The 14,192-nt window shown below is 36.1% G+C and overlaps 1 protein-coding gene across 1 annotated transcript in view; it reads right to left on the reverse strand.

Moving 5' to 3' along the window:
• itfg2 (integrin alpha FG-GAP repeat containing 2) overlaps positions 1-14,192 on the reverse strand; it is a 90,605-nt gene that overhangs the window by 59,969 nt on the left and 16,444 nt on the right. The window contains exons 5-7 of the mRNA XM_039769526.1: positions 11,219-11,358; positions 995-1,131; positions 733-827 (exon numbers count right to left, since the gene is read on the reverse strand). Of these exons, the coding sequence (XP_039625460.1) occupies positions 733-827; positions 995-1,131; positions 11,219-11,358 (372 nt within the window). The remainder of the gene's footprint in view (positions 1-732; positions 828-994; positions 1,132-11,218; positions 11,359-14,192) is intronic.

Raw genomic sequence — 14,192 nt, forward strand, 5'->3', positions numbered from 1 at the left:
AACCATTAATCAAAATATTAACACTGAAGATATTACACAAAAACAAATTATTTTGTGGAAACCAGAATGACATACTAGATGTACACTAGAAAATTAGCATTACAAATTCATATTATATGACATGAATTTTAAAACGTAAAATTACTTTAAAGAATATATGAATATGCCTTTGACCTTTATGACATATATACAGTAAACATACAGAATCATGCAACCATATTTACAAAGTTTTCAATACATAGTGAACCATCTGCTGTGGTGGCATGATTACCAGTTATAAGATGAGTAAACTGTATGGACAAATCATTCATATTAGGTAAAGAATGGTGCCATACTCTTTCTTGACTCTAAAAAACCCATCACATCTTTTGTATCAGGCAAGCAAAATTACTGCATATTTTGATAACAAACTGGGTTCACTCTAGGTATTAGTCTGCTACTGTCTGGCAGAGACCTACTGACTCTGAGTTAGCTGGGGTTTTGTAATATGAACAATGAATTTTCCTATATAATGTAAAGGCAGACTCTGGACAGCTACAAGAGATTTTTTCTTGAAACAGTGACATTACCCATGTACAACATAATATACCAGGCAAAATTAAAGAATAAAAGATATAATATCAAGGACAAAAGTCTTGGTACATGTGATTTGTTTTTTCATATCGTCTGCCAGCTATGTATGAGCACAACTGATATAAACTTAAATCAAAATTAGTAAAAACAGTATCATACCTCTCTTGATGCTTCCAATGAGATGTGTGGAAACGTTTTTGTTATGTATACGTCCTGATGTCAAACGCATATTTACATCTCCTGTGGAGCTTTCACTGTGCAAACAAAAATAAGAAGACTAAATGTTTTTGTAACATGTCACCAATTTTTCTTTAAGCAAAGTTCAACTACTCTAAGAATCTTTATAAAAGAGCTGCATACCTATAGTACAGATACAAAATAATAACTTTTAAAATAGATGGGCTCATCTCTGTCTCTTTACCTGACTGAAGCTCCATTAGTTTGGCTGTCGTAAGTTGAGATCCATGTGCACCTCAGTATAGCATAGCCACAGCCAGGCTGTGATACCATTAGTTGAGGACTTCCATCAGGGCCAGGGTTTACAGATAGGCTATCTACCTACATAAAAATATAAAACAATCAATTTAATTAATTAAGAACATTTTGAAAAGCATCTGTTCATGTAATAGTTGATTACAAAGAAAATATTAAAAATCCACTTCAAAATATACCTCATCCAAGTCAGTAAGTGACAAATTACATTTTACCAACAAAAACTGCTTCTTTGAACCACATGAATGAAATGACAACCAATGGGAGGAAATCATTACATAAAAATATGATGCGTCTTATCAAACAGGTTAAATTTACTTAAATTTAAGATCAAATATGATAAAATACATTTACTGCTATTATGATTTCTACACCGATGGATTATTTAGTATACGTCTCACGTTTTATCATTATTTATCCAATTGGTTTAGTTTTATATGATGTTTGTATCACCTTTCTGTACTTTATTTACTTCCATGTTTTACCTCCATTTTGTGTACTGTCTGAGTATCTGTGACTTGTTTTTATAACAACGGGGTAGTGCAGCACATACACAAGCTCTACATTTGTCGGGTTGATATTTTGGCTACTGACTAGTTAAAAGGTGGCTGTTTCCTGTAGGCATGGTACACTTACTATTATTTACTACTAGCAGAATACCCGCGCTTCGCAGCGGAGAAGTAGTGTGTTAAAGAAGGTATGAAAAAGAAAAGGAAAAATTTTTAAAATAACGTAACATGATTATTAATGTAATTGTTTTGTCATTGATATCAGTGTTGTTCTCATATCTATATATCTATATATATATATATATATATATATCTATACATATATATACACATACATATCTTCATATCTATATACGTATCTACATATATATATATACATACCTATCTACATCATATATATACACACACAAATATATAATTTGTGTGTGTGTATGTATGTACAGTATGTATGTGTGTGTGTGCGTGTGTGTATATATATATAATGTAGATAGGTGTGTGTGTGTATATATATATACACATACATACAAACATACACACAGGTATATATATGTGTATATATATGTATGTGTCTATATGTGTGTGTATAGCTTTGGTCACTGAGTGCAAGGGAAAAATAATAAAATATAGTCTATAAGTTATTAAACAGTAAAACATTAACGTTTTAAGAAGTAAAGGTACATTGAGCACTACTGGAGTGGTTGCGGGTAAATTATATTTTAAAGACTGTGTAACACAACAGGTAAGTAGTACTAACAGCAGCTAAAATGTATATGGATTATCTCTCGGTAGTAGATCCCTTTTGAAAGGCGCTACATGACGGCTGTGGTATAGAAATTACATTTTCTATGTGAACGTTCAAATTTCTGTCTCTGGTAATGTGCCTTACCGGCATTACCAGCAATTAAAGAAAATTAGTTTTGTGTCCTGTGCAGTGTTAAGAGAGAAAGGCTTTGGTTTGGGATAAAAGGAAAAAAGGTGTAAAAAAGGAAAGTTGCCTTTTTCTTTTATATAGTATAGAGAGATGTGTTTGCTGACGATATGATTGCCTTTTGGGGGCAGTCGCGGTGGGTCTTGTGTAGACTGGTGAGATGTCCCTGCCATTAATCGGCTGTGATGGCACTGTCAGTCCTCCACTCCTGTGCGTGTCTTCATAATCCAAGCTGACAACCTCATAATCGTATACGTGCAAAAGAAAGTTCGAATCGCCTTAATATTACTTTGCCGCGGTGTAGAAAAGGGGTCCCGTGTTTGCACTTGTCTGGGCTATAGCTCAGGGGGAGGATGAAAAAAATGAAAAGTGCTCGCTTTGACTTAAGGCAGAAGCGCAGTCAGCGTCTCAAAGGCCGGCACAGCTATGCGCGCCGGCTGCTCGACTTTTGCTGGGCAGGAGACCCCAGTTTTGCAGACACGCTCACGATATCAAAAGTCTCAGCGCTCTTTGGAGGTCATTCATATATATATATATATATATATAGCAAAATACCCGCACTCGCAGCAGAGAAGTAGTGTGTTAAAGAAGTAATGAAAAAGAAAAGGAAACATTTTAATAATAACGTAACATGATTGACATTGTCATGAGTGTTGCTGTCATATATATGCCTGCCTAAATAAGTCACCTCGCTCTTACTTTTTACCGCTCATTTAATCATGGCTAGTGGCGGAAAAATTATTAAATGGAAGGAGGATTACACTGAGTATGGCTTTACCAAAACAATTATTGATGGCTTAATCGATTATTCATAAAGCTTGAATTGGTGATCTGTTTTTCTGTGTTAACCTCATATTTTTTCAGACTTCTTCTCAAACCAAGGTGGTGCGAGGGTAAAATGAATCGGGATGCGCTGATCAATGTAATCGGTGTACCAGGAAATCATGCATTGACAAAAGTTCCCCTTTGCTTGTAATGCAAAGTGTGATTAAATGCATTATTTTTAAAGCGTTATGGAGCACATGCATCGAAGCTTCTCAGCTGTGCTTGTGCTAAGAAAAGGAAAGATTTTAAAATAACGTAACACGATTGTCAATGTAACCTTTTGTAAGTAGTGCCTGGAGGATTCAGTGTGGAGAAACTCTAGAGACAGCGTGTGTATTAACTTGTGGATTTTTCTGGGAGTATTTGGTGGCAGTGTGACGAAGTTGCTTGAAGACGGCATTAGCCGCGGAGCTCAGCTCAGAACGAAATGAGGTAAATGGGAGGGGAGATGATGACGTGACTCCCCCACCCGCTTTAAGTGTCAATCCCCCACAAACACAGTCTCTCGGAATTTGCATAAGCACACCCCTTCACCTGCAATTTTAACTTAGTTGCAAAGTGATCAAAACTCTCGTTTATATCCTGCGTCCTTTCATTAAACTTGTATCCTGCATTACCTGTGGGCATGAGAAACGCCAGCGGCAGCCTGTCTATGAACTTAATTTAAAGTTTAGGTTTAAACCTAGCACTCATGAATATGGTAGTATATGTCAGTCGCTCGCTTCTTATTGTTTCGTTGCCTTCTCAATTATATAATGCATGTTTTCTTCAGCGCTTTTTGGAGGTCTTCCTGGTTTTCTATGCACTGCGTTGACAGTCAGTTCACGTGATTACGTGGAAGGCGTGATGATATCACACGAAACAACGCCTCCACAGCTTTCGAGCTCAACTCCATTACAGTAAATGGAGAAAAATACCTTCCAGTTATGACCATTACACGTAGAATTTCGAAATGAAAACTGCCCAACTTTTGTAAGTAAGCTGTAAGGAATGAGCCTGCCAAATTTCAGCCTTCTACCTACACGGGAAGTTGGAGAATTAGTGATGAGTGAGTAAGTCAGTGAGTGAGTGAGTCAGTGAGGGCTTTGCCTTTTATTAGTATAGATAGTAAAATATAGAAATTAGTAGTGTTGCAGTTCAAATAAAAAACTTAAGAGTAATCACACAAATAATTATTTTCTCAAAATTAACTCATATTAATCAGAATTGTATTTGTATTTCATTCAAGCATTTTAATATTTTCTATAAAGGAGAAATAATTCAAAGTACTGTACATTGTAATACAAAACAGTTTTAATAAACACTTTCCAAGGCATATTAAATTATTCTGGTTAGTTTACTGTAACAAAAACAACTAAATAAACGGTGAAGCACTAAACAGACAACAGCACTGATTCGTTTTTTTTTTATTTTGCTCCATATCACAATGCACATCAGACTGTCACTTTGATTGGTTCTGTCAATAATGCGGTCTGTAACATGATATGAAGATTAAAAATAAGACATTATTGATTTTCTGACTATTTATTCAGCCAACTACATAAGAACAGCAGTTTATTTACATTGTTCATTCAATTGATGTTCTTTTTTTTATTAACACCATATTCAGATACAGAAAGCTAAAGGATTTGCAAAGAACCAGGTCAAGTTGAGGAACGTGCTCTGGTACAGTGCATTGCCAAACCCACTACATGACGAACATCTACTGACTTCATAGGAACAGTCACCAAAGACATGAATGTCACTGCAGAGGTAAGTAAACCTCTCGACAAGGTTGACACTCCTTCCACAGACAGACAAACTGCTGATGTCTGTGCCCAAGATACCATTAAAGGCCTGGATCTTGGTTTTTATCCAGGACACTTGCAAACCTAGACACTCAGACTCCCAGACATAAAAAAATATATGTAATATAGTTAGTTATAACATGTGATGCTATTAACTACTTTTACATGACTCTTCCTTCTAATAGAGGTATGAAACCCACACCTGTAATTAAAATAAATAATTTCCTTGAACAAAGATAAAAAAAAATCATTACTAATTCACTCTAGGTTAAGATTACAACATAAAGCAGGATTCCATACTATTTATTTTATCATGCAGCTTTTAGTGCTTCTTATTAGCCTTTTAGTTCAGTAATTTTGTAGCATCGGTTACATTAGAATAAAAGTGCGTCTTAAATTTATATGTAGTGGTAAACTGCTTCTCAAGTAAGAAAATTAATAAAATAAGAATATCTTGTTAAATCCTTCATGTACTGTGAGTAAATAACATCCATCCCCATTTTCCAGCCTCAACGCAAGCTCAGAAGATATGTGCTATGACTATGAGCCATGTGCCACCACATCCACTGTTTCAAAATATCAATAGCAAATAAATAAAATAAAAACTTATTAAACACTCCCTCCACAGACAGACACACTGCTGATGTCTGTGCCCAAGACATCATTAAAGGTCTGGATCTTGTTCTTTATCCAAGACACTCGCAACCCCAGACACTCAAACTCCCAGACATAAAAAAAAAATATTTAATATAGTTAGTTACAACATGTGATGCTTAAATTAAAACCAAACAAATACTTTGTCTGTTTCTTTATATTTCTACATTGCACACAGCACAATCTTCTATGTTTGGCTCTAACATTTTTACAAGCTTTTTAAAGTGTGTTTTTGTGGCTTTATCAAAGAATGCCACTTGTGGATTACAAAGAAGGAAGAAAAGACATGGGAGTCAGGAGACTCGTGAGCAAGTCCACAAGAGTTTAAACTCACTTCTGAAAAGGAATGCACGCACACATAACAGGGAACTGGGAGAATAGGTCCTTTATCATCTGAGACTGGGGCAAGATTATAAAAGCATTATGAGAATTCAGTATAGGGTCAGTAAAAGGTGAAAAAAGCATATGCAGTTCAGGTAGTCAGTGAGAGTATTATAGACTTGAGTACGCTTTGCTGACAAGAACGGCTGGAATTCCTTTGTAGTTGTGACTAAAATTAACGCATTTAGGTGTTGTCTTAAAGGTGATTAATCAACAACTCTAAAAATTAGGCATCACAAAATTTAAAAATGATCTTTGAATATTTCATGGATTTTAGGTTTTGATACACATGTACAAGATAGAAAGATCAACATAATAATAATAATACATTTATGTGTACAGTGGCTAGAAAAAATATGTAAAACCTTTGCAGTTACCAGGTTTTCTGTATTACTTATTTATAAAATGAGATCTGATCTTCATCTAAGTCGCACAAACAATTATAATTTTCATGTCTTTATTGAAAAGACCCATCAAACATTCATAGTATGCTGTGGAAAATGTAAAAAAAAAACATTGGATTTAATAACTGATCAAGCCTAGTTTGGCAGCACTAATCACTGAGAAACAATTCCAGTAGCTGCAGATCAGACCTGCAACAATGGTCATTGGACGATTCAGTTCTACTATACTCTTAGAATGTCTGGTATGAATGGCTTATTTGAGGTCATTCCACAGCATCTCTGTTTAGTTAAGATCTGGCATCTGACTAGGCCACTCCAAAAGGTGGACACTCCTTTTCTAAAGCCATTCTGTGGTAGATTTACTTCGGTATTTACAAGTATTGCCCTGCTACATCACCCAGCTTCTACTAAGCTTCAGCTGGTGGATATTCGCAATAATAGTATACTGTTCGATTCCTTGATAAACTTGGAAATTCCTTTGTACCTTGATGATAGCAAGCTGTCCTGACTACACGGCAGCAAAGCAGTCCCAAATCATGATGTTCTATCCACCATATTTCATTATTAGTATGATGTTTTCATGTTGATATGTTGTGCCCTTTTTACACCATATGTACTGTTGTGTACTCTTCCCAAACATTTTAACCTTAATTACATCATGCCATTAGTGTTTTGGAGTGTCAATGTGTTCTTTGGCAATTTTCAGGCATAGAGCAATATTTTTCGGACAGCAGCAGCTTCCCTCTTGGTGGAAACCATGCCTGTTCAATATTTTGCATATCGTAGGCACATGAACAAAAATGTTAACCTGTTCCAATGACTCCTTTCAGACCTTTAGCTATTACTCTAGGGTTCTTTTTTTACCTCCTTGAGCATTCATGCCTTTCGAGTCATGTTGGCTGGATGACCACCTGTATAGAGAGTAGCCATAGTTCTAAATCATCTCCTTTTATACACAATGTGACAAATTAAAGAATATCTAAACATTTTGAAATTACTTTGTAACACTTTCCAGCTTCTTGATCATGGATCATCTGAGATTGTTTCTTGCAAGGCATACTTCACATCATCAAATTCATCAAATGGTTCTTATGAATAACAACCTCAAAATGTCAGTCTTTTTTATAGGTCAAAGTAGTTTTAAACCACACCTCCAATCGTTTCATTGGTTTGACTTGTGGTTCGCCAACTCCTGATTCCACTTAGCTTTTGTTTATGTCATTAGCTTAGGTGATTACATACTTTGTTTTAATCTACACTGTGAATGTTTGAATGATGTATTCAATATGTACAAAACAATTCTATAATTTGTACATTATCCATTAATCAGACAGTTCTTGGTCACTATTGTGACTTAGATAATGATCAAACCGCACTTTAAGACAAATTTATACATAAATGTGGTCATTCCCAAAGGCAAAACATTCTTTTTCTTGCCTCTGTACATGGTCTATATACAGTATATTCATTGAATATATTGTGGACAACCAGGTGGGCACACTGCTGCCCAAACCTGACACAGACACACACAGAGGGATAAGTACAAGCACACAATTTTATTTTTCTTTTCTCCTTGTGGGAAACACCTTCCCCCATTTCTCACAAGTACAACACAGTCAATTCAAATTTCTCTTCTTCTTTCTCTCTTTTTCTCCTCCACTTCACCTGGCAAACTTCTTCATCGTCCTCCCAACTCTGGCTCTCCAAGTAGTGTCTGCAAGGACCTTTTATATGGCAACCGGAAGTGCTCCGAGTGCTTGTTGATGCATTTCCGGCAGCACTTCTGGGTGTGGCAGAAGAGCTGCACTCCAGGGTTCAGCAGTAGCTGCAGCACCCACTGACAGTGCCCACGGAACCCAACAGGGCTGCTCCAAACTCCTGCTCACATGGAGCCCTGCGGGAGTCCGAGGCATTGTTGCAACCCAGGGGGACTGCCATCTGGCACTCTGGGGAGGTAATGCTCTGGATATGCTCCCTTTCCCCGTCCTTCCAGCGTGGAGGTGTAGAGTAGGCCACTATATGTATATTTAATCATCTCCGCAAGAGGAAGCAAAAGTGTGTACACCTGATAAGACCCAGTTAGGGCGAAACATGTGTTGTGTGCTCTTTGGCAGGTACTGTATCACATATCTTATGATCTGCTTCTCACAACTGAGAAGACGTAGCGAATGTTTGCCGACTGGCATAAGTATTACCTGGTAGGTGTAACCATCCATATAATGAGATTGTGTGTTAGACCTATGAATATAATACTTCAATCTTCACTGTCTAAAAAACAAACCAGCCGCCGTGGTGCAACATCAGAGGCGTCACCTCAGGCGCTGACATGCAAGGTTTGATTTGCGCAAGGGGAAGCAAAGCTGCGAACACCTGATGAGCCCCAATTAGGGCGAAACACACACACACACACACACACATATGTATATATATATATATGTACAACCCCAATTCCAATGAAGTTGGGACGTTGTATAAAACATAAATAAAAACAGAATACAATGATTTGCAAATCCTTTTCAACCTATATTCAATTGAATATACTATGAAGACAAGATATCTAATGTTCAAACTGATAAACTTTATTGTTGTTTTGCAAATCTTCACTCATTTTGAATTTGATGCCTGCAACACGTTAATCACTGACCTTCTGAGTCCTGCTCTGCTCGTACTGCTGCTCCGTTTGTCGGCTCCTCCCGGCACAAGCTCCCTGCCCTCCCACCTCTGCCAGTCTGTCAGCCCATTCCTGAGCACAAAGGTTGCTTTTGCTACTAGGTTGCTCAGCAGAAGTGACTGTTCAGTCCCCTACTGAGTGTTGGCCACACATACTCCATCCTGGGACTCCATACCCATCCATCAGCTTCCTTTCCTCGCATTGGCTTCCTCTCACACTCCTGCCGCTCTTCTTCTCACTTTAATTTCCATTTTTTTTCCTTTAGTTCGTTCCTTTCTCTTGCACTCGTGCTTCCCTTTTTAAATGCAGGGACATGGCACAGCTGCGGCAATCAGCAGCTCCCGGCATCAATTATGGCTACGAGCGATCCTGTACCTGTGCACTAAGTGCAGGACCATCCGCTCCCGGGATCCACTCTCACCATGCTACCACGCCCCCTCCTGAAGACTCGAGTCTTGCGATTGTTTATTTATAATGACAATCAGCCACAGACCTCACTTTACCACAACAGGAAGACTAGACAGAGTTGATGGAAAGCGGAGCATAGTAGAGATATCCTTAATTAAAAACTGCTCCAGGGCAGTCTGGATGTCAGACTCAGCCAAAGCTCCACCTTACAACAGGATAACAGTTCTAAGCACAAGGGAAAGACAACACAGGAATGGCTTACAGACAGCTCTGGGAATGTCCTTGAGTTGTCTAACCAGAACAAACTTGAACCCAATGAAACACCTCTAGAATTATATGAAAATAGCTGTCCACTGATGGTTTACATCCAACCTGACAGATCTTGAGAGGATTTGCAAATCCAGGTGTACGAAGCTTGTTGTGTCATATCAAAAAAAGACTGCTGGCTGGAATTGCTACCAAAGACATCTCAACAATGTACCGAGTAAAGATTCTGAATAGTTGTGTCAATGTGATATTTCAGTTTTTTATTTTAATAAATTGGCAAAAATTGCTAAAATCCTATTTTCACTCTTTCAATGATAATCAATATAATGGAATGCAAATTTCAAGCGTTATAGCAAAGGTCCTGAATATTTGAGGCAATGTGATATTTCAGTTTTTTATTTTTAATACATTTGCAAAAAAATCTAAAATCCTTATTTCGCTTTGTAATTCAGGTGTACTGTTGCTTGATGTGGGAGAAAAATTAATTGGAATGATTTTAGCACAACGCTGAAATTGCAAAATGTGAAAAAAGTGAAGCGTTCGGAATACTTTCTGAATCCACTGTACATTTACTTCAGTAGTTAAAAAGTCAGTTTTACTTGCCACTAATTCATTACTTTAGGTAACTCTCTTTCACTTGGCAACATTTCAAATCTGTTATCTAAGCTGAGATTACACTCTATTCTGTGACTTTTAACTAAAAGATCTTATTGTAAGTTTACAAAATTTACTTATTATTACATTTGACTATATTATCTACATCCTATCTCAGTAAACTTCAGGATGCTCAGTCTAGTACACTAATGTTGGCAGTCTGGCTTTGCCCTCAAGTAACTTTTCTTCCATGGGTAATATATGCCTCACTCATATTGCACAGATATTTGAAAAAGACCTTCATAAAGGTGTTAGAACACTTTTGTTGATATTGTTCATTCCTTTTCCTTATTTTTATTTTATGTGTAATAATGTTAATTTAGACTTTTATGTATTTATTTTCTTTTGAACTTGTATTCATCTCTATGCAGTACTGTTTTATTAGACTATAAATAAACTTATTATTAAAAACATTTGTGCATTTTCTGATCTCTAGAGTCATGGGTATTAACATTAATAAGTGAAAAAAATATATATTGTTCAGCTTAATGTAAGTTTACTGCCTCTTGTTTCACTTATATCTAAATTCTTCACTATAATACTATGCTGTAAAGAGCAAGAAACATTCATATTTTTTTCACTAAAACAGGAAAGACATTCAAGGCAACATTTACTGTAACAAGTAAAAAGAAGTCAATATTACCAAGGTAAAGAAACTAACATACCTGTCCCTCCAGAAGCCACTTCTTTAGTAGAATTAGTTGACCAGAACCAAGTTCAGTAGTATCTAGGGATTCCTCCCAGCGGAAAGCCCGTACAACCCGGTCAGTGTAACCAACTACTAGTTCATTCCTCCCATCACCATCTGTAAAAATACAAAAAAGGTAGCATTGCAGTTTTCTCTAGGAGATGTGTGTGCAGAATAAAGTGCATTTTACATTATTTATTATAATTAGTCTGGGTTATTGTGCATGAGAAAGTCTTTAATTGCTAGATAGTTACGTGTTTGGATTTAATAATTATTCAATCCAAAAATACAGTATTTAACAAAAAACAGTGGCTACATTTATGTTTATGCAATTTTTACATAAAATGTAACCTAACTAAATGGCTATATATTAAGAAATATTATTGGATTTAAACTGCTTAAGAAAGTTGTTCAGGCCTATAAAAGTTTACTTAAAATTTTGTAAGTGGTCAGATACACAAATAACGATGTGGAGACAAAGGCTTTACTGCACTGCATGTGAAAGGGTGCATAATATCAAAAGTTTGCTAGCAGGAGGAGTGCTACCAGATTTGTACATTTTAGAAGAGGCTCCACAAAAAACCTCTAGGAGAGAAAGAAAGCTACACTGGGAGCAAGAGAGGTCCTGCATGTGCCAGTATAGGACAGCAAAGGCTACAGAGGGGCCAACAAGCACTGCATAGGTGCAGTGTGCCCAGGAAGATATTAGGGAGAAGCACCTGCCTAAGCGTATGAGAAAGACAGACAAGGGCTGAAGCATGTAATGCTTTCCCAAAATGTTAAAAGGCAGGTATCCAAAAAAGTGGACATAAATGTTATGGGGGTGGTGTTCAACAGCCATTTAGGCAGGTCCTTGGTATCTAAGGGTTGTTGTCTTTCTGTTTACTTTGTGTGTATAAAACTGAACAGGTTCTTAAAAAAGGCCTAGTGAAGATTTGTATGAGAAGTTGGAGAACAAAGCTTGACCAACAGGCCCAAATGACCACATCAAAACTGGTAAATGTAAAGGAACTGCTTGTTTTTTTGATATCTTATTCAGAAAACACAATCTGTCACATTAGCTGTGTATTGTTTAACCTATCTGGTCAATGCAACATGCTCAATGTGCTTCTTTAAATTTAATGCATTATTCTACTATTACTAAGTAATAGTCGAGATCAATTCAGACCATTTTGAACTCCCCTTTATTAACACAATTATTTATTAATGCTTTCTATAAAAGCATACGTGTACTTATATGCATTGCCGATATTGTTGTGACCATATTTATTTCTGCAAGGCTTTATCGCTAAATCCTTTTAAGCAGCATTTGATTAAATACAGATGGAATGATACTTTATCATGATCTTTAAATATAATTTGTTTAAATGCAAGGTTCAGTTAAAACTACACAGGCTTTGAAGTACAGTTATTGAATTTGGATTGAATCATTCTATGTATCTGGTTAATGTTATCCGAGGTTTGCTAAAGAGTAGATTCTTATCCTGGCAGCAACAGGGACAAGGCACACTTTTAATAAATGTGAAATTAAAATTAACTGAAGCACAAAAATATGAAATGGATGAATAAAATGAAACGTAATGCAATTGAAAGAAGTTAATTAATTAATAGGAATTAATTACTAATTGTCTTCTTCAAAACAATATTTTTAGATCTAATGCTTTGTTACATGTCATGTTATATTTTTCCAGATTTGCTTCATTTCACAGTATTAATGGAAGATGTTTAAAGAAATATACTGGAGTTTTTACTGCACATAAAATATAATGTAGAAACTGTTTTGCCATACTGCATATATGAGAATAACTTTAATCTATAAATACTACATAGCTTGCTAAAATGATCTTCTTATTTAAAAAAAATAATTTCAATAGACATTTCACCTGTAAAATTGAGGAAACATGGAGCATTGTTAACTAAATGATTCTTCACCACCCTCATGTGTCTATTCACTGCAACTGCAAGTTATTTGGAATAAGTGCTATGTAGTGTAAACTACTACAGAAATGTCATTTTTTTCATTTCAGTGCAACATATACATTTCCAAGTTTTTTTGAGGAGGGCACTATCTAAGATGTGTTAATCTTTCTCCTAATTTTTTTTGTGATAGATTAATCTGTATTGTTTTGCTTTAAGATAATGAGGAATGATAAGTTTTCAGCCTTAATAAAAGAAACACCAGTAAGTTTTATTTTTGAATCTAATCCCCAATAAAACTACATTTTTTTTATAAGATTCAAAGCATAACAATGCCAATGTCCCATACAAACAAAGTGCTGCCATTTTTGTAGCTGACTTGCCATCTTCGTCATTGACAAGCCATGTCCTAGGGAGGTTGCCCTTTATATTGTGGAAACCAAAATTAGCTTTATGTTGAATGGTTATGGGTTTTTACGATGCTACAACTTCAGTCTCATAAAAAAAATTGTGTACATGAACTTGCTGGCACAGGCTTAGACCACAACCAAATTTAATAACCCATTTCTTGATAATGGTATATGAAGAGGATCAGTCTTGGTTCACTTTGTCTAGATGGGAATGAATCCCCAAAGGTGTATTCTTCTATAAGGTAATAAAGTCAGTGACAACGTGACACTTGATTTTGTGGTTTTGGGCATCCTTGTTGACTTAAACAGGGAACTACAAATGCTAGAAACTTGTAAAGCTCATTATTTTAGAAGAAAATGGCAAATTTTTGGCTATTAGAAAATCTTTGCTGTAAAACTTAAAACTCACAACATCCTGATCACCCCATATATTTATGATTATGCCTTTTACTATGTGCCAAAATGTTCACTCTTTCCTCTCTTGAACCAGTTGCAAATGTTTTTGTAATGCTGTATGCAAAAGCAGATGGTAGTGAAATACTGTCATCTTTTTGATCGGGGACTTTAACCATAGCATCATGAAATCTGACCTAGCTAAATACCATTAACTGATTAGCTGCCCAG

This window comes from Polypterus senegalus, chromosome 11, assembly GCF_016835505.1.
Source record: "Polypterus senegalus isolate Bchr_013 chromosome 11, ASM1683550v1, whole genome shotgun sequence".
Taxonomy (NCBI): domain Eukaryota; kingdom Metazoa; phylum Chordata; class Cladistia; order Polypteriformes; family Polypteridae; genus Polypterus; species Polypterus senegalus.